Source organism: Rattus norvegicus, chromosome 7 (assembly GCF_021556685.1).
Source record: "Rattus norvegicus strain SHRSP/BbbUtx chromosome 7, alternate assembly SHRSP_T2T, whole genome shotgun sequence".
Classification (NCBI taxonomy): domain Eukaryota; kingdom Metazoa; phylum Chordata; class Mammalia; order Rodentia; family Muridae; genus Rattus; species Rattus norvegicus.
Window position 1 is genome coordinate 75,806,347 of NC_141540.1, and position 21,953 is coordinate 75,828,299.

General features: G+C 41.0%; 1 protein-coding gene across 11 annotated transcripts in view; it reads right to left on the minus strand.

The window, feature by feature from the left end:
* Window positions 1–21,953, minus strand: part of Stk3 (serine/threonine kinase 3) — a 270,202-nt gene that overhangs the window by 62,966 nt on the left and 185,283 nt on the right. For all 11 annotated transcript variants that reach the window (XM_087558952.1, XM_087558957.1, XM_087558954.1 and 8 more), the window contains 2 exons: window positions 16,230–16,422; window positions 3,050–3,225 (listed from right to left, as the gene is read on the minus strand). In XM_087558952.1, the coding sequence (XP_087415078.1) occupies window positions 3,050–3,225; window positions 16,230–16,422 (369 nt within the window). The remainder of the gene's footprint in view (window positions 1–3,049; window positions 3,226–16,229; window positions 16,423–21,953) is intronic.

The window sequence follows — 21,953 nt, forward strand, 5'->3', positions numbered from 1 at the left end:
TGCTATTTAGTTGTTCATTAGAATTTTCAGATATTAACCCACTGTGAAACATGTAATTTGAAAATATTACAGCTGTATGGGTTACTCTTCATTGTTATGGCCATTTCCTTTAACACACAGGTTTTCAGGCTGGATGTCGTCTGGTCTATCTAGTCACTCTGTGTTACTTGTTCTTTTGCTGTCATATTCAAAAGAAAAGGAAGGAACCCAGCAACAGGATGCTTGTCTGGCTTCTCTGTTCTGAGATTTATACCTCTGGCTGACTTTGGTTAACCTCCATCCACAGAATAAGCTAAGCGCCAGGCTTTCTTCCCTTCCTTGGGCACACCCAGCTTTCCCAGTACACCTGTCAACATAACTGTCCTCTACTCCAGTACATGTGCTGTATTTTGAGCACTGGACACTACACAAAGGTCTGTATGTTAAAGGGTGGCACAACTGGAAGTGTCAGACTGTGAGATGTGAGCCCTTAGCAAGCTCTTAGGCCACAGAGCACATGTCCGAGGAGAGCATTGTGGGACACACCATGGTGGGTTTTTTTGTTTTTTTTTTTTTTTTCTGACTTTTAGTTCCAGGGGAGTAGTTTATTGCCTAGGCTCCCTATACCCCACCTGGCGACCTTACAAAAGGTTTGAAGACAATGGGTTTACTGCTCATACTCTCAACCCTCTAAAACTGTGGGCTCAAGTAAATTCTTCCTCCTTTAAAGCTAATTATCTCAGGTACGGCTAACACAAATTCTCAGCCCCTTGTCAGAAGTCTATTGAGCACACAGCGGGGTTGGGCCTGGGCTGTCCTCCTTTCCTGCAGTGTGTGTCCTTCAGTCTTCCCAACGAGACCACACAGCTCACAATAGTGACATTTACTTCTTTTATTTCCTTGTCAAAATTCCCATGAATTCGAAAAGCATTGTTATAGTTTTGAGTACATGAATGTGCAGATCTCAGGGTGATCTTAACCTTCTAAATCTTCCGATAAATTAATAGGAAATGTCTTTCATGCGTTACTTCCTTTAATTTCTTTCAACAGCATCTTGTAGTTTCCTGCGACCTGATTAGGAACACTGTTTCTGATGATATTCTAAATCGACTATATCTGAAACTGACATCCTCTGTCAATGTCAAAAGGGCTGTAACTTCTGTTCTCATCGAATTCGAAAGCTTTTACTGATGTGGAGAGCATCTGATAGAGAGTATGCCTAAGGTTATTGTAAGGAATTGTAGAATTGTAGCCACACTTAACAAGTCTGCCAGAAATCTGAAAAGTTAATTTTAGAGGCTAAAATTTTAGCTGTCTTGGTCAGGCAGGTAAATTCTTGAAGTCACTTGAGAAGCCCTAGGTAAGAGCCATAGATAAATTACTTAATGAACCTGGCTGCACTGCTATTCCACAAAATAATGAGCGAATACATCTGTCTGAAGTCAGCCTGGTGAAATGCTCAGTCCCCGGCTGACATAGTGGAAAAGGAGGACTACCGCTGATTGTCGGTGATATCCAAGTATGTGCTGTGGTGCATGCATGCCCATACATACACCCAATAAACCAACAATAAGTGTGACCTTAAAGCATTAAAGCCATTGCATTTGAGGAAGGTTCCAAAGGCTACTGAAGCAGAATGAAATCATTTTACTTACCATTTCTTATCTGTGGTATTTTATCCACCACATTGCTTGCGCATTTTAAACCATCCAAGAGGCTGTTAAGATTCACTCTGACAGAATTCTTTGATGCTAAATATTCTACATTATTTATCTTGCTCATGAATGATTTATAGTTTAAATGTCAGCACTCTAAATAATTTACGTATTTTTTTAAAGTAGATGGGTTAAAATGAAATCTTACCAGAACAAAAGAAATACAGATTTTGTTTTCCTAAGTTCTCTGATATTTAAAAATCAGTAAGCAGATGATGCAATTGTTTTCAGGCTACCTCTGGATCACAGTCCTAATATTTTCTAGTAACTATATTGAGTAGAGATTTTCAAATTTTAACACCTCATTATGAAAAGAACTCAAGTAACTAAGACATTGAGAAGAAAAGTATTCAAAATTAAAACTATTTCTAATCCTGGCTCACAAAATGGCTCAGTGGGTAAAGACACTTGACACCAAGACCAGTGGCCCAATACAAAACTGGGAAACCATATAGTGGGAAGTGAGAACTGAGTCTCAGCTTCTCTTTTCTAAACACACACACACACACACACACACACACACACGCACGCACACATGTACACACAAAAATAAAGGTGATTTTTAAAAAAGTCATTACTTTAAAATAATTATAACCTCAAAGCATTTATCATGACATCTAAGAAAAATAAGCTAATACTACTTAAAATTTTAAGATATGTATCTCTCTATATAATACATATATAATCATATATAATCATAAAGTATTATGATTATTAAATAAATATAATTATAAATGATTGTAATTTTATTTAGAAAATAACTTTTCCAGAATATTTTTTGCAAAAGTAACAAATTATTTAAAATTTGCTGAAGCAAAATTTTACTCCAATATTTTTTTATTTCATCAAAGAATCCAAAGAACTTCATTTTTCAAGCTCTGGAAACAAGTGTCTTAAAATGATTTATATGTATTCTTTGTACTTTTTAAAGAAACGATAATAAACCAAGTAGAAGAAAAGAAGCTCTATGTTTCCTAGACACAGTTTTAATGAGAAAAATCAAGCACAACGGCCATACGCTCCAGCTGATTTTCAATACTAGGACACGAGATAGTGCCATGTGCAAGTTATTCCAGGATATTTTGACTCTGCATGAAATGGTTGTCATTTACAGTATCTTAGAGGGCCTAAACATTTCTCTAAATTTGAGCTGAAATCTACTTAGCTATATTTACATTTTGCTGCTAGTACAGTTCTGTAAGTAAGCTACAATTTCAGCCATAGCTATAGCTGCATATTAATATTCAGTCTATAATTTATAGATATATCATTCGATTAATGAACTATGTTCTTCAATGTGATGAAACCCAATATAGAAAGGAGAAAGAAAAATGGGAGAAAGAAAATGTACTTACAAAATCAAAGTCTCCATCTTGAGGAACTCTCCAGTTGTCAGGAAAAACATTGTTTGACATAGGGCATGGCTCACGCATGCTCTGATCACAATTTTCATGACTCTTGTTCTTGAAGTCCTGCTTATCAAAGTAGTCCATGAAAGAAGGTCTTTGTACTTGGGGTGACGTTGCATTTCCTTAGGTAGACAAACACAGAAGGCAGGTATGATGTTTATTGAAATGGGGAATTATTTTTCAGTGAGCCATATAATAAATGTATCAAAGCCAAGGCCACCACAGCCAGTTCAGGAACACAAGGCAAGAATAGAAGAAAGTGTACTCAGACCAAACAAGTATCAGAAGATACATAAAGACTCTAAATAAAAACCTTGTTAATTTAATAGAATCCTTACCATAATCTTATTTAAAAATTTCCAGTGTTGAGGACAGTGTTAGACATTTCTATTCTTTGCATGTTTATGCTTGTGTTGATTATAATGGTTTACTTTTAAGCTGTTAAGAACCTGGAGGGGCTGCTAAGGTTCTCTCTCCATTGATGGCTTCCTCGAAAGTCTTTGCAGCGGATGGCCCTGCTCCCGAGGCTCTTACAGCTTCTGTTTATTCATAGCTACATCTCCTGAAGTCATTTCCTTAGCCCAAACTGTCTTAAGCTCTATTTCCATTTACACTGTGTGCTTTGTACCACTTGGTCAAGGTACTCCTGAGACTAACTGAAGACAGTTTCCACAAACCTGCAGTCCCTCCCTCATTCCATCTCTGCCAAGGTCAGCATCATACACTCAATCCTTTCTGCAGTGATGAAGCTGAGAATTCATTTGCACTCCTCTTTCCACACTCATCCGATGTGTCTGTCTGACACTCAGCCTCTAACCAATTCTTGCTCTCTCTATAAGAAAGGGACTGAGGGTAGAGCCACCTGCACACTCTGCTCTTTTATAGTCACAGTTTGACTACACTGTCCCCATAATGAGCTTCCTAATACAAACAAGCCATGCCATTCTTCTGCTCAGAACTGTAACGGCTCACTCGTTATACTGAACCATCACAGTTAAAAACATTTAGAATAGCTAATTAAAAAATCCTTGTGGTTGTCTTGATCAGTAGTTCCTAAATTGGATTTCTTAAAGCCAAAGGACTTCAAGAATGTCCCAAAGACCAAGGAGCCATTGCTCATGTAACTCTGCAGACAGAAGGTAAGCTGCCTTCTTTTACAGAAAGACTTCCTACGGGGAGCACAGCAGCCGGAGCCCTGCAGCCCTGCTCGTCACCCACGCATCAGGTGACAAAGGTGATGGTTCTGTCTTTGCTGTTAGTTTTCACATCACACAGCCCAGGGTGACGTTCCTCAGACTCACCCCATGCTGTTTACTTGTCTATCTGAACACATCAGACTTACAATAGTCACAACAGTGATCGGGCCAATTCACAATGTGCTTGCAATAGGACACAGGCAGCTTAATGCTGACAGCCAAGGAGCACTGTTGGCTAAAGATGGGGTATGAAATGATTCTCAACAAACAATGCAATGCTAAAAGCTTCCCTCTCGGTCTCTAACAGAGGATGAATCAGAATCAGTGCCCACTTTCTGTCATTAATTCCAGACTGTGGAATTCTTTAACTTAAAAAGTGAGGGGCTGGGGATTTAGCTCAGTGGTAGAGCGCTTACCTAGGAAGCGCAAGGCCCTGGGTTCGGTCCCCAGCTCCGAAAAAAAGAACCAAAAAAAAAAAAAAAAAGTGAAAATAGGCAATGTCCAACTCAAATATAGTTTTGCTTCATCTTATAATATTTTATGTTTTATTATTATCCTCCAGAAGCCTGTTTGTTTTCTAATGAGAGACAGAAAAGGAATGGATCTGGATAGGTGGGAAGGTGGGGAGAACATAAGGATATATTATGTGATAAAAAATCTATCTTCAATAAAAGGGGAAAGAAGAGGCTGGTAAGATGGAACTGTCATACAGGAGTCCATGCCCTCCATCCCCACCTCATCAATCTCTGTGGATATTTATTTGGCGTAAATGGACAGTAGATGAGTTTGCTCAGGTAAAGACAGAAGAAACGGGAGGAGCAGTGCATTTATTGGTCTAGGAATCTCCTGACTGTTAGATGGTAGGATTTCTTTAACACTACAGACGCTTCTTTACTGGCTTCATATTGGCTAGGCAGTTAGTGAACCGAACACTTGCATGGCCAAGTTCACTGCAGTGTTATTCACAAAAGCTAAAACACAGAAGCCACTCGACTGCTGATTGTCAGAGAGATAAGCAAACTGGGGTGAAGAAGAAAGGAACTGCCTACATGAGAAGGTTAATTACTAACATTAATAGGAAACATATTTCATTAACATTTCAACAAAATTTAAATGCCCTTGATCTGTCTCTGAACCTCATGATTAAAACATTTATTTCTGTATTTCAGAACTGGATACTTGGTTCCTACTGCAACTTCTTACTACAAAATAGGATCTAGAAATTAAACCTAACTCTCAATTTACAACTTATTTTACAAGAATAGAGAAAAAACACATTAAGTTATAACTACATCTGCACAAATTCTCTATAACATACTTGAGAAAACCAAAAGGCAAAGTGAGAAGTGAGGGGATAAGAGCTTAGCGCTCCTCTCTCTCTTCCATGGTCTTCCTTCTCCCTATCTCTCTCTCTCTCTCTCTCTCTCTCTCTCTCTCTCTCTCTCTCTCTCTCTCTCTCTGTGTGTGTGTGTGTGTGTGTGTGTGTGTGTGTGTGTGTGTGTTACCAAGGCTCTTATACATACTGAATTTACCCTTAAAGAATTCAATCTACACTCAGGAGACTGAGGCAAGATAAGTTTGGGGCCAACCAACCTGGGCTGGTCTTTGTACACTTTACTTTCCCAATAGTTAAGGTTCATCCACTGAGATTATTTTCTTCTCTATGATCAGATTTCCTATACAACCACAAAGAGTACTTACTATGTTTTTTTCTTTTTTTTTTTTTTTTTTTTCGGAGCTGGGGACTGAACCCAGGGCCTTGAGCTTGCTAGGCAAACGCTCTACCACTGAGCTAAATCCCCAATCCCCCTTACTGTGTTTTTAAAGTTTTCAAACGTATTTATGCATATGGCCCACTGTAAGACTGTGATTAGAATTAGTACTTACAGCTACACACATAATCCCACTACAGAATTACTCTTTTTGGGCACACAGTAGAGCACATATAAGTTTTGTTAACTCTGCAAGAGATAGTTATTGGAACACATCAATCTTTTGTGTAAAATTCAAAACTAAAAGCAAGATTACCAGGTAGGCACATCCTTACCTGGCGGAGGAGAGGAAAGGCTGAGTGAAAGCCAGCATTTTCTCTGTAGTATGTTAGAAACTAAACAAACAGAAGCGATGGCTAGAGGGAGGGAAGGGAGATGATCCCAGAGCTCAGTGAAAAAGAGGGGAAACTGCAGACAGTTCCGTTTCAGAACTTTCTGCTGCAGAGCTCTCCTGCCTCATGAGCCTCTCTCATGTCTGTAGCCCCTCCTTTCCTGCAGGACGAGGAAACACTTCTTTTCTGGCAGTGGCCAGGTGACATAACTTTGACCAATTGTATAAAATAAGAGTTTCTGAGAGGTTCTGATCTTGATAAGAACGTTACACTCTCCACACTTAGAACCTGGATTTGGATTTAATGGGTTCTGATCTTGATAAGGACATTACATTCTCCATACTTAGAACTTGGATTTAGATGTAATGTCTTCTGATCTTGATAAGAACGTTACACTCCCCACACTGAGAACCTGGATTTGGGTTAATGGCTGTAAAGCTGCCCTGTCTTATGCAAGCCCAGTGAAGTAACAGCCTCAAGGTGGAGCCACAAGAAGGCTCTGATGCCACCATGAAATCACTCGATCAGCACACACCACTCTCTCTGAATTTCCTGTTCAGTATGAAAAGAAAAGAAATCAATCCTATCTTATTTAAAGCACCATTACTTGGGCTTCATGGTAGATGTGGTCAAATTCAGTCCTTAACTGGTACATTTCTGTTCACAGAGTGGAACACAATTTTTTTTAAAGTAAGAAGATCAGGAAACTTCAGTTTTGCTAAAGAATTATCCTAATTTTAAAACTTTAAATCCACTATTATATATGGCAATTTAATTATATCTACATTTCAGATACATTATAGTTGTAAAAGTCTTTTCCAGTCTGACCTAGAGACCTGTGGAAAAGGTTTTATGGGTTCCACACTCAAATCTCCATACACGGCTACAAAAGTGGTAGCTGTATCTGGATGGTTGAAGTGGTCCTGTGCAGATCCCTAAACCCCAGGGGAATGCTAGGACTCGGGATTCTTCTCTGTGACTGATAGTGGGCGGGGCCTATCACTGAAAACAAAACAAAACAACTCGGCAGCTCACTGGACATGAGGCAGGTAGAGCTAGTGCATTCACAGAGCTGTCAGCCACACTTTAGGACACCAGCACCCTCTATCTACAGTTCTAGCCACGTATCCCTCCACCTTCAACCCGTCTTCCCTGCAGGATGTCCTGGGGCAATGGTTGTGCAGAACTGGTGGGAGCGGCCAATCAATCCGGTTTAATTCGAGGCTCAGGCCACAAGAACAAAACAGGACTGGGGAAAAAAAAATCAATGAAATGATTCTCAATGATATTCTACAATACTCATGTTTTGGTACCTTGTACAGTGGTGCACGCGCGCGCGCGCGCACACACACACACACACACACAGAGAGAGAGACAGAGACAGAGAGACAGACAGACAGACACTAAGTTGTAGGTCTCCTTTGAGTCCCTCCCCTTAGAGCTCAGGGAACCCAGTGGGAGAGAGGAAGGATTGTAGGAGTCAGAGGAGATAAAAGACTAGGAGAACAGTCCACTGAATCAACATATGGGCTCACAGAGACTGAAGCAGCAACCAGGTCTGCACAGGTCTGTACCAGGTCCTCTGCATGCATGCTGTGACTGTTAGCTTAGTACCTCTGTGGCACTCTTAACTGCAGGAGTGTCTCTGTTCTTTTCTTCCTACAGGGTTGGCCCATCCAGCGAGGGCTTTACCTTGTTTTGCTGTGTTTGGTTGCTGTACCTTGGAGGCTGTTCTGTTTTGAAGGGAAATGGAAGGGAGGGATCTTGGGGAGAGGGGAGGTTGGTGGGGACCTGGGAAGAGTGGAGAGAGGGGAAACTGTGCTCAGGACATATTATATGAGAGAAGAATCTATTTTAAATAGTAATCTAAAAAGTTTGAGATGCTGGGATGGTTTAGCTTGGACACTGGATGATTTACAGGAGGGATTTGTTCTTATTTTATATTTGAAATTCACTAACTTTGAGAGGAATTTTTCCCCACTTCTGAGCTTACAAAAGTTCTATGGCCTCAACTAACCAGAAACTTTAACATACTGCTCAGACATTTTCATCTTACATCTGGTCAAACTTTGTGTTTCTTACATTTTATAAACAAAGTATATTAAAGAACAGTGTAAGAAATACGGGACATGGGACTGGAGAGGCAGCTCGGTGGTTCAGAGTACCTGTTGATCTTGCAGAGGACTCAGGTTCCACAACCATCAGTAACGTTAGTCTCAGAGCAGCCAGAGCCGTCTACTGGCCTCCTCATGCAGCAGGCACACACACTGCACATACATACACATGCATACATGTGAACATAACCATTAACATATATACAATAAAAATAGATAATTCTTAATAACTATAAATGATGCAGATAAAAACTTGAAAGACATTTAATACATACATTAGATAAAGGACAATTCTATTTCTTCTTTTAAAAACAGTCTAGACAGTAACCTATTCCTAAGTAGGAAATGAGCATTCCAACAGAGTTAACAAGTCTAAAAATCAAATAAAAGAAGGCAGTTTGTCCCACTAGATTGTTCTTTTCCTGCATGACTTTATAACAAGATTTTTTTATTCAAATATACATGCTTGCATATCTAAAGATTTCCTAGTCTTACTTTAAAACACAGTATTAACATTCAGACGGTGTTTTGGAGGAAAATAGATACACGTTGTTTTGAAAGTTAACAGGAGGGGCAGCTATAACTGCCTAGTTAATGTTTTACTGTACAATAGGAAACACGTGCTGCAGTGCACAGCTCAGTCTCCAGGGGGGAAGCCAAATGATGTTTCTTACTTGCAACGGAGGGAGAGAGGAGCACATGAGAACTCTGGGGCCATGTAGAGAGAAGGAAGCAGACTGTGGTTGCTAAGGCAAACACCTTCTTACACTTCAAACACTGAAAGGACAGCCACATAAAACTGACATCAGTTTCTCCAGCTGCTGTTAAGTTCTGACCTTACCTTATTAAAATAGATTTTACTGTAATAATAAACTTAATATTTGAAATTACTTAGTTCCTCAATTTTGGCCTAGTTCTTTCAACTTACTAGCTTATATAATGAAAACCCCATTAGCAACAAAGGAAAAAAAATACCATTCATTCCCTCTGTGCATTAAAATAAAAACTATGAAACTTTTTAAAAAGCTTTTTCTATCTTTTTCATTCATTCCTTTACACTTTTACAAGGATACTAAATTAAGTAGAATATAGTTTTGTAAAATATGCCAGTCTGTCATAATTATTCTTTAAATTCCATATTTCTTCTAAGCAAGCAAATAAGTCTTCATGAAAAGATGACTATACGAAGGAATTTTAAAATAACAAAACTCAGTGTGCTTGACTTGTACCTCTTAGCACGCTGTGACAAAGACACTAAGGTGTGAAAAAGTAACAGCTCACAGATGCAGTGTAATGACTGTGAACAGCAGAGGGCTCCTGGGCAGTACCTAGTTTGTTCTTCTACAAGTCATTTAAAATGTAAGACTTCCTCCTGATTAATGGTCTTGGAAGTCTGTCCTCTAATTTGTTGCTAAGAATACAATAAACACATACAAAAATCAGGATGGGATATAGAAGCTAGTAACATGATTTTTCCCCCCTAGCTTATCATAGTGCATTAAAATAAAAAAGGATGCACAAAACCCAGAGAAGGTTTTGAGCACAAAACCCAGGAAGGTTCAAGAGGGCAGTGAGGAGTTCAGGAAGAACAGCTGCTCAAAGGTTTGCAGGACCCAACTATGAGAACAGTTAAGTGCACAAAGGCACTGCAGAGAGCGCAAGCCAGCTGTTTCCCATCTACAATGAGCGCACAAGAGAAGAGCAGACAAAGTGAAGCTTTTTGTTTCAGTTAAACAAAAAGATGAGAGTAATAAACATGCTAATTATGTCTGTGGAAATCTTTCTTTGGAGACCTTTAGAAGATAAGATACAAGGAAGAAGAGTATTTCCATGTTTAGCTTGTGTTTTGTGGTAGTAAAACACACAGCACAATCAAGATGCACTATAACAGTCTGGAGCTGGCCTACACGACACCTAACACCCCCCCCCCACCAGGCCCAGGGCACACACACAAGTGCCCACAGGGAGCTCTAAACTACTGTAACCACACCATACACAGGTGGATACCTACCTATAGAGAAAAGTTTAAGGTTGCCAATGGCCCAGAAATACTGTGGGTATTTGGAACAAGCTATACGGGAGGGATAGTTATGTTGTATTTACTGCCATGTCCCGGCAAAATTAATCTTTCTAGTCAAAGTGGCATATAATTACTATATTTTTCTTTGAAGAAACATCCTCTTTTTTCTCTTCTTCGTCTCCTTCTTCTCCTTCTCCTTCTCTTCCTTCTCCTCCTCCTCCTCTTCCTCCTCAATCTCGAGCTCCCCCCCATCTCTCCCTACTACCTATCATTCCTCCTTCCCTTTCTCCTTCCCTCTCTCTGTCCCTCGACACCACCCTATTAGATTTGTGTATGCCTGAATTGTACTTGAGGGACCAAAGGTAGACAGACGCCAGGTATCTTCCTTAATCACTTTCCATACTGTTTTTGAGTCAGGGTTTCTTATGAGCCTGGAGCTCAATGACTGGACAGAATGGCTGGCCAGCATGAAGATGCTCCGGTCTCTGCCTCCCCATGCCCATGCTGGGTGCTAAATTACGCTCAAGGCCTCATGCTTGCACAGCATGCTCTTCCCTGAGTCATCTCTCCACTCATAGTGGATATTTCCTTAATGCTTTATTGCTTTGACTTAAGACTTTGCAATTATAGAAAAGATGTATTCATGAGTGTTTAATACAATTAGGTCCTTATATGTTTGTATCTGATCCTTTTCTACAATGGATCTTATGTGAGAGAAGAACACAAAGGTTATGTGTTAGAAGTGGAAAGAAGAGTAAACAAAGAACAGGACAGAAACGGTGCTTGGACAGTCCATCCTTCACAGCTGCACAGTGCTGTCTAGGGACAAGAGTGAACTGTGGAGCAGAGCCATGGCCAGACTCTGCTTCTTGGTCTTTCCTGTACACTCTTTCTGAGTCAATGTTGTCACTTCTCAAAATGAATTCCTCCAAATGCCAAGCAGAACTTCAGGTGCTTTATTTTATGTATTCAATAAAATTGTATATATGTATGTATATGTGTGGGTGGGAGTCCAAAATAAGTTTCTGATATATAAGTGCCCATATACCAGATGTATAATATATAAAAATAAGTCTTTAAATAAATATCACTTAATTTAACTCAGAATACAGTAATCGAATAAGCCATGAAAGGTTAATAGAAGTACTATAACATCTAATCTTGATAAATGTTTTCTATGTATTCCTAACGTACTATGTACCACCTCTGCTCAGTGAGCTCTGTGAGCCACTGTGCTTGTTAAATTCTCCAGCTATATGCTAACTCTAACAGTCCAGATGTGGTGATTGAGACTACAGTGAAGTTATTATTTCCTTGTTCTAAACGGGATTATTAGGCCTGGCTGCATCTCAGAACGGCTTGTAGCATTAGTTCTTCCTTCCTTTCTCTTAAATTTTATTTATTTATTTTTATACTCCGGATTTTATTCCCCTCCCAGTCTATCCCCCTGACAGATCCACATCCCATAACACCCACCCCCGGTGTCTCCAAAGGATGTCCCCTCTTCACCCTCCCCACCAGACCTCTAAACTTCACTTGAGGGTTAGATGCATCTTCTCTGACTGAACCCAGACCAGGCAGTCCTCTGCGATATATGTGTGGGAGGGAGGCCTCATCTCAGCTGGTGGATGCTGCCTGGTTGTTGGTTGAGTGTCTGAGAGATCTTGGGGGTCCAGGAGACTGCTGGTCCTCCTACAGGGTTGCCCTCCTCCTCAGCTTCCTCCAGCTTTTCCCTAATTCAACCAGAGAGGTCAGCAGCTTCCGTTCATTGATTGGGTGCACATATCTGCACCTGACTCTTTCAGCTGCTTGTTGGGTCTTTTGGAGGGCAGTCATGATAGGTCCCTGTTTGTGAATGCCTATAGCCTCAGTAATGGTGTCAGGTCTTAGAGCCTCCCCTTGAGCTGGATCCCACTTGGGGCCTGTCACTGAACCTTCTTTTCCTCAGGCTCTTCTCCATTTCTATCCCTGCATTTCTTTCAGACAGGAAGAATTATGGGTCAGAGTTTTGACTGTGGGATAGCAACCCCATCCTCACTTGATGCCCTGTCTTTCTGCTGGAGGTGGGTTCAATAAGTTCCCTCTCCCCACTGTAGGGCATTTCATCTAGGGTCCCCCCCCTTTGAGACCTGAGGGTCTCTCACTTCCCAGGTTTCTGGTACATTCTAGAGGGTTCTCTCAACCTCCTTCCTCCCGAGGTTGCTTTTTTCCATTCTTTCTGCTGGCCCTCAGGGCTTCAGTCCTGTTTCCCCCACCCCAATACCAGATCATCTTTCCCTTTCCCCCACCTCCATCTCTTTTCCCTCCTCTGCCATTGCTCCCTCCCCTCTTGTGGTTGAGTTCTTCTCCCTCCCAAGAGGGACTGAGGCGTCCTCACTTGGGCTCTTCAGTTGTTGACCTTTCTGAGTTCTGTGGACTGTATATTGGGTATTCTGTACTTTTTTTTTTCTTTTGGCTAATATCCACTTATTAGTGAGTACATACCGTGCATGTCCTTTTGGGTCTGAGTTACCTCACTCAGATGACGTTTTCTAGTTCCATCCATTTGCCGGCAAAACTCAGGATGTCTTCATTCTTAATAGCTGAGTAGTATTCCATTGTGTAAATGAACCACACTTTCTGTATTCATTCTTCTGTCATGGGACATCTGGGCTGTTTTCAGCTTCTGAATATCACAAATAAGGCTGCTATGAACGTAGTGGAGCATGTGACTCTGTGGCATGGTGGGGCATCTTCAATGTTTATTCCCAAGATGGTATTGCTGGGTCTTTAGGTAGATCTATTTCCAATTTTCTGAGGAACCTCCACATTGATTTCCAGAATGGTTGTACCAGTTTGCAATCCCACCAGCAATGGAGGAGTGTTCCTCTTTCTCCACATCCTCACCAACATGTGCTGTCACCTGAGGTTTTGATTTTAGTCATTCTGATTGGTATAAGGTGAAATCTCAGGGTTGTTTTGGTTTGCATTTCTCTGATCACTAAGGACTTTGAACATTTCTTTAGGTGCTTCTTAGCCAATCGAGATTCCTTCCCAGTTGAGAATTTTCGGTTTAGTTCTATTACCCCTTCCCCCCCCCCCCTTTTTTTTAAATTGGGTTGTTTTTTTGTTTTTGTTTTTGTTTTTGTTTTTGTTTTTGTGGTTAGCTTCTTGACTTCTTTATATATTTTGATATTAGCTCTCTATCGGATGTGGAGCCAGTGAAGATTTTTTTTCCCCAATCTGTAGTTTGCTGATTTGTCTTATTGACTATGTCCTTTGCCTTACAGAAGCTTTCCAGTTTCATGAGGTGCCATTTATCAATTCTTGATCTTAGAGCATGAGCCACTGGAGTTTAGGAAATCTCCCTCTGTGCCTATGAGTTCAGGGCTCTTTCCCACTGTCTCTTCTATTAGATTCAGTATATCTGGTTTTATGTTGAGGTCTTTGATCCACTTGGACTTGAGCTTTGTGCAAGGTGACAAATATGGTTCTATTTTCATTTTTCTACATACAGAAATCCAGTTAGACCAGCACCATTTATTGAAAATGTTTTCCTTTTTCCATTGTATATTTTTGGATTCTTTGTCAAAGATCAAATGTGCTAAGTGTGTGGTTTTATTTCTGGGCCTTCAATTCTATTCCACCGATCGACCTGTCTGTCTCTGTACCAATACCGTGCAGTGTTCCGCACTACTGCTCTGCAGTAGAGCTTGAGGTCAGGGATGGTGATTCCTACAGAGGTCTTTTATTGTTAAGAATTGTTTTTGCTATTCTCGGTTTCTTTCTTTTTGTTTTAAACAGAAACAGTCATGCCTTGCTCTAACTTATAGAACCAGTATCTCTGTAGGACAATTGCTATGGTATACACTGTGAGGCTAGTGATTGGAACACAGAGTCCAGTTTATCTTAGAAATCAATCTCACTGCCTCAATACATGGACATTTTTAAGATCCTGATTCTATTTTGAAATGTTCTTTATTTTCTCCCATTGCATGGCATTCACAATTTTAATACACACTCCTCTTAAAGTTTTATCCAATTAAAACTAAAAGCTTTATTTACTAAAAGTGCTGAGTGGGCCAAGGCTGAGGCCCAGGCTTTCTACAATGAGGAACCTCTAGATGAAAGGACTATATTACTCAGCACTGTGGTTGAGTATCATTAAAAAGCCATCAATACCAGTCTCTGTTGTACCTTTCTTTTACATATCCTGTAAGATGAACACTATTTTCTAGAATTCCTTGCAACTAGAATTCTGGGTAAATTCACAAAATTTACTGCACTATTTCACAAAAAGGCAAACAAACAATAATCAGAAGTCATATCCTTTAGTTTTTCTTTCTAGCAAGCATGTCCCAAAAGAGTTCAAGAGCTCTACCGAAGCGCCCTGGCATCTAGTCACCAGCTCACAGTGTTCAGGATAAACACAACTGTACCGTAGTCAGGACCACACTGCACCAGCAGCAGGTCACCAGACTCCCTGAGCCGAGTCTTCCTACACAGCCTTCTCCAGCCTGTCTACTGGCTAAGGTAACATCCACATTTTTTGCTTACTTCCCAGTTCCCTTTGCGTTTAAAATGTCTAGACTTGGGGCTGCACAGAAGGCCCAGGAGTCAGGGTCACTTGCTGCTTCTGCAGGAGACACGGATGCAGCTCCCAGCACCCATAAGGAGGCTGAGACAGCTGTGACTTTAGTCCTAGGGGACCTGACACCTTCTTCTGACATCTACAGGCACCTACATGTACACAGTACACAGACATAACCCTCGGGCCCACATGTGCACATAGAGTGAAATGATAAATAAATCTTAACATATCTAGACATAACTTCTATTTCTTCTAATAAAATCTAATTGACTTAAACACACTGGGATGTAGTTATCACCTCAAGTTAACTCAATAAAGACCCAGTCAGGAGACATGACATCAGCTGTGTAGTCTTAACATTTCCTTAGCATAGCAGAGGTCAGGTAGCCCCTGTCTCTCTGCCACTTGGAAACTGGTATGCAGTAGAATATAACCTACCATACAGGACCACACTAGCAGAGAAAGGAAGAGGACCATCAATAGCTACAGAGATAGTCATTGTGCTTTCTCCTCACTGAAACACCATGTCCTGTACGGATAACTGCGGGTCAGAATTGGGTCAGCCCACAAAAGGAATTCCAATTTCATCCTGTAAGCAACATTGGTCAGAGCTAATGTCCTAATAGTCAGTCAGCCCTGCAGCAACCGAGGCTCTACGCTGCACGCATGAGAGTCAGCAGTCAGTGCAGGAACTGAGCCTTCTCTCTGTGAGCCTTCCTAGGATTTCACCTCCAGTCTGCACTTCTCTCTGTGGTTTAACTGATAATTTAGACAATGTGCAATAATATTATGTTGTGTTTATTGGAACAAAATTTTAAGTTTTCTTTTTAATGGAAAAAGTAAATGTTAGAAACACTACCCTCTCCCTAAATATTTCACAAATTAAATTATGGGTTTGTAGCTTGCAAAAGAAAAAAGTGCCATGACCCTAAGTTAAAGATGTATTGTTAAGTGGTATATACATGTTAAAGTTTTTTTTTAAAGCTCTGACATTTGCTGTCAAATAATCACCAAACCAAAAATTCCCATAATCATTCCTAAAAAGAAACAGAATTTATCATGGTTTCAGTGAGTACACTTTCAAAAGAGAAAAGCACCACTCAGAGAGGAAATGTTACATACTTTTCATGGTTCCGTCTTCCTCCTCTTCATCCTCACTGTTTATCACCATGGTCCCCAGGTCCGACTCTAGCATGGTGCTGTTGTGTTCAATCATGGTCTGGGCCCCTTCACTCATCGTGCTGGTGGCCCGCATTGTGCCCACACCTTCTGAACTAGTCTTCACCATAGTGTGCGAATCCAGCTCATCTTCATCCTGCAGGTAAGTATCACTATTAGTACTTTGCACGGTGGTTAAGTATCATTAAAAAGCCACAGACACCAGACCCTGGTGTGACTTTCTTTATAATGTTAATCAGTGATAAGAGGCAGGGATTCAAACAGATACGAGCACACCAGTGTCCACAGCAGCACTGTTCACAACAGTCGAAGCAAGACAGCAAATACCATTCCCCATTAAAAGGGGAGTAGAATTTCAAGACACACTGTGCTGCCATACGGACAGTCTTATGTGAGTCTACGTGTCTGTGTGCAGGCAGGCAAGCTAGCTGTCTACTTGATGAATCACTGAATTGTTTCTACAGTAACTGCATATTTCATATTCCTAACAGCAGTACCTCGGACTCCGATTTCTGTTTCCTCACTAATCTTTATTTTTTGGATGATGATCTAAAAGGGTATGAAGCAGTGGCATTCTTGTTTGATTTATAGTCTTTAAATAGTAGCAAAAATTCACATATTCAATAGCTCATTTGTATATCTTCTTTGGAAAAGTGTTTACTGAAAACCTTTGTCCTTTTCTTTCTCCTATGGCTTTTTTGAGACACAGTCTTGCTGTGTAGCCTGGCCTAGACTTGCACTGGTAATTCCTGGCCCTTAAGAGCTGGGATTATAGGCTTGGGACACTTTGGCTGGCTTCCTTTGCCCAGTTTGAATCAGCTTGCTTCTTGCTGCAGAGCTGTCTGCATTCTAGAATTATACAATCTGAATATTAACCCTTTATTATAAATATATTTGCAAATATTTTTCTCTTTTCCTGTGAGCTGACTTTTCACTCTCTGGATGGTATCTTTTGACACGACAGGTTTTCACTTAAAAGAAGTCCAACTTACCCTTTTCTTAATTTCGCTTATTTTTGTGCATTTGAGTGTTTGTCATGTGTAGCCATGTGCACCACAGGTGTGCCTGGTACCTGGAGATGACAAGAGGGTGCCTGATTTCCTAGAGTTACAGGTGGTTATGAGCCACCACACAGATGCTAGGAATTGAACCTGGATCCTCTGTGACAGCAAGCAGTGCTCTTAACCACTAAACCATCTCTCCAGTCCTTATCCTTTTTCTTTTCCTGATGTTGCTGTCATAGTCTAGCCAGTGATTCTAAGTGTTCCAGGGGAAGGAAGCCAGATACTATAAATGTGAAGGCACACACTTAGATACACATGAGGGCCAATACCCATGACCCTACAAATTAAAACAAATCTAAAAATTAAAATGTAGTTCTTACAGAGGTTAAAAAGGTAGAGAAGAGCCCGAGAGAAAGGAGGTCCAGCGGCAGGTCCAAATTGGGATCCAGTTCAAGGGGAGGCCCCAAGGCCTCACACCATTACTGAGGCTATGGTGTGCTTTAGCCAGGAGCCTCTGTAGCATGGCTGCCCTCTGAGAGGCCCAACAAGCAGCTGCAAGAGTCAGATGCAGATACTTACACCCAACCCATGGACAGAAGCCGGGGACTCCTGTGACTGAATTAAGGAAAGGTTAGAAAAAGCTGAGGAGGGAGACTCCATAGGAAGACCAGCAGTCTCAACCGATCTGGACCCCAGAGATCTCTCAGACACTGAGCCACCAACCAGGCAGCATACACCAGCTGATATGAGGCCCCCAACACACATACAGCAGAGGACTGCCTGGCCTGGACTCGGTCAGAGAAGATGCACCTAACCCTCAAGAGAGGGGGAGGGGGAGATTTGCTGGGGTGGGTGAGGGGTGGGGACATCCTCTTGGAGATGGGGAAGGAGAATGGGATGAAGAGCTGTTGGAGGGTGGACCAGGAAGGGGATAATGACTGGACTGTTAAAAAAATTAAAGAATAATAATAATTAAAGAAGCAGATGTGGAGAATGGAAACCCAACACTGCATTCTCAGTAACTCATGAGACCTGAAGTATGAGCAGGCTAGTGTCTGCTTAATTCCTTTTCTCTTCCTCAGCTCCTAGTAAGTCTAGGCATTATGTCTCCCTCCCAGCCCAGCCTCTTTTTAGATGATGTCTTTTTCTCATTCTTCCAACTCTCTGATGTGTTCTTATTCACGACTTAAATGTTCAAGGACATCTAACACTAAGGATCTCCAAATCAGATATGTTTTCATCCATCTTTCCGGTCTTTGGTGTTTGCTGGGGCCCCCAACAGTTGCTCAGCAGCACCCCAACAACAGCAGTGCTCCAGGGTGTCCTGTGCCCACTCATTCACTCCCATGTCCAACCATCAACAAGTTCTCAAGTTTCTCCCAGCTCCGTGTCTTCTTTTCCCATCCCCGTGGCTACTGAGCATGCTGCCCATCTGAGGTCTTGGTTAGTGCATGTGGTAGACCTGACTAAAGACTACGACTTTCTAAAACTCCTATCTCAAATGGCCACCAGGCATAAGGTAGCTTCTCCACTGATGTTATGAGGATAATATGAAGAAGTTGTGAAAACTGCACACCACACAGAGCAGGGTGATTTCACACTGTATTTGCCATTCTTGAATAGTATTTGTATCACAATAATCTACTGAAGAAGCTTCCATGAGTCCTCGTTCTTGTCTGTATTTCAATGTCCTCTCTGCTCATAACCTTGCTATTTCTAGTCATATGTCCTCCATTAAAGACAAGCTGATCTTACCTGAACCTTCACCATGATCCCCAATGCTAATCTGCTCATTACAACTCCCTTTCTGGTCATGTCTTCTCAACACAGAATGTCCTCCCTCTGTGATGGTGACTATAGATGATCAACTTTGACAGGATGGAGACTCACCTAGGAGACACCCCTGTGATTAGAGCAATCTACAGCCCTGCCTCTGTCTTACTCTGATGAGCTTAACCAAGGCAGGCCTACTCATCCTTGGACTTGGGTATGGAGGAGAGAGCAAGTGACCAGAAGCATTTGTAGCTTTTGGTTTGCCGACTGTGGATACAACAGCAGTCACCCCAAGTTCCGGCTGCCTTGACTTCCCTGCCTGGTAGACTGTACACTTGAATTCAAAGCCAAATAGCCCCTTGATTCCTTAAATTGCTTTTTTCAGAAATGAGAAGAGAAACTAATATACATCCTCTATACAGTTATTTAAACTTTAAGGGTCTTTTACTTCCATGGCTAATCAGCTTTCTTAGTTACTTTAGTTTCCAAACCAGTAGAATTCACACCATTCGGCACACTTCACTGAGTGATTCGCTACTTGAGTCCCTGCCTACTCTATGCACACTGTAAATACAAGTGCACAACAGCAGACAGAAAGCAATGTGCTGTGAGTCCACTTGTTTCTCCCTGCATAAAAACACAGAAGAATTGAATTTCCCCTTTCATGCAATTATAACATCAGGGGATTTTACAACAGGAAAGAAAATATTTTAATCCTTTATTTTATATCTGAAAAAACAAACAAACAAACTAGGTCCGTAGAAAGAAAGATTACTCTAAGGTTACATACCTGTTTGAACATAGAACTAAAATTAAGGAAAGCATCCTTTAATTTCATAGCATTTATCCGACCACATACCTGTACCTTATTTGCAGTGCTGTATATGTGTGCCTTACTGCTGCATGTGTGCACTGTATGTGTGCACTGTGTTTACAGTGCTGCATGTGTGTATCGTATTTACAGTTCCATTTGACTCCTTGAATGCTCAATTCAGACATGCAGTAATGCTCACAATGTTAAGAGTTTATTTATCCAATTACTTTTTATAGTTACATTTATTTGTTTTGTATGTCTGTGTGAATGCATGTGCATCTGTGTGTTTTTGTGTGTGTGCAAACTCACCTGTATATGTGAAAACTGGAAGATAGCTTGTAGGAGTTGAATCTCTCCTCTCACTATATGGTCATGAGGGTCAAACAGAGGTCATCGACTTAGAAGCAAGTGCCTCCCTCACCGAGCTATCTCATCAAACTTAATTTCCAATTTTTACTCCCAGAGTCCAAAAAATTATTGCATTTACACTGGGCTGAATGACATCTTTGCTTAAACTAAAGCAGCCTTGTGTGTTCCCTGTTTGCATTTTTGCCTTTTCAGTCCTTCAAATGTCAGGAAGACTGTGCCATTGAAAAGATATATCACATCACCATACTCTATTGCTACAAACTCTGCACTTGGCTTTTCATAGAAGTCTTTATCACGGTGAAATGAGAGCCATTTCTGTAACATGTGTCAGTTCCATGTCCTGTCACATTTCTTCTTGCTCACCAAACTCTGGCCACGCTGGCCTCCTTAGCTGTTTCTTGAGAATTCTATGAATGCTCCTGTGTGAGTCTTTAAACTAGCTGATCTTCCAGACTGGAATGCTCTATACGATAGTGTGATCCTTTATTTCCCTGGTGACTCTACTTAGATGAAGAGGCTTTCTATGACCACCAACTTAATCAAAGCTTCCACCATTAGTCACTGTTTCCTCCTCTACTCTGTACAGGTTGTACCTGGCCTTCTCTGTGACTAGAATGGAAATCTGATGGAGCCAAGAGATCCTTTTTAACTTCCAACTCTCTGCTACTATGATTCTCTAGGACTTGATAGGTACATGATTATTCCACACAAGACTATTTATATTCATTCCTAATTCACTCAGCATTTATAATTATATGTTATATATTTATAAATTAACAAGCAGTTCCCCAGCACTGGAGATGCAGAGATGAATAGGACATAGTTTTGCTCCATTTGGTTTTCTAAGAATCTGAGGTTTGGGAGAAACCTTCTGACGTGTGAGCAATGAGCTAGGAAACAGTCTCTAAGTGCTTTAAGCAAAGAGCTGACACTGCATGGAGAAGCCAAGGGCAGAGCCTCCAAGTCTGCTTTAGTAAGTGAAGGGCGAAGCCGTCCTGGGGTTAAACCGTTCCTCTCTTAAACATTAAACTTTTGACAACATTTACTACACACATTGACAGGACACAGGTGAGTATGTTCACACATGTAGAACACATGTATTTGGAGGATGACTGTCCCCACTGCTTAGTGTTTGGAACTTTGAGACTCTCTTCAAATGCTAAGTCTTGAAGGATGAGAAGGTTATGTACAAACGCACAAACAGAGCTGGGGTGGAGAGGTCTACAGTCCACCTGTTTCATGAGAACTGCTCTCGGACAAGTCCTTGCTAAGCACACACGATGAGCCTGGGTTAGGAGGAACTCTACCAGGACACCTTGCTGCTGTGCTGATTACACATTACCACACATAACATGCTTTACTGCCTGCATATCTGACTTACCTGTCTGCCATCTGGTTCTAAAATCTGAGGGACGTGCTACTTCTAACCTTAATATCTGCCATAGAGTATCATTCTTAAAACAAATTTTACTGAATAAATATTAAATCCCTCACTTTGAAATATGGAAGGACTGGAGGGAGGGAAAACTGGTTGAGATGTATTACATGAGAGAAAAAGAAAAATACTTAGAATAAACACATAAATGACTAAATATGAAATAAAGCAACAGGCCTATGCTTGAGCTCTCGGTTATCCTGTGCCACTCTCTGAAATTGTAATTTAACAACTATTTACCATGCATAAAGAGGATTCAGCTGTGGCTGTGC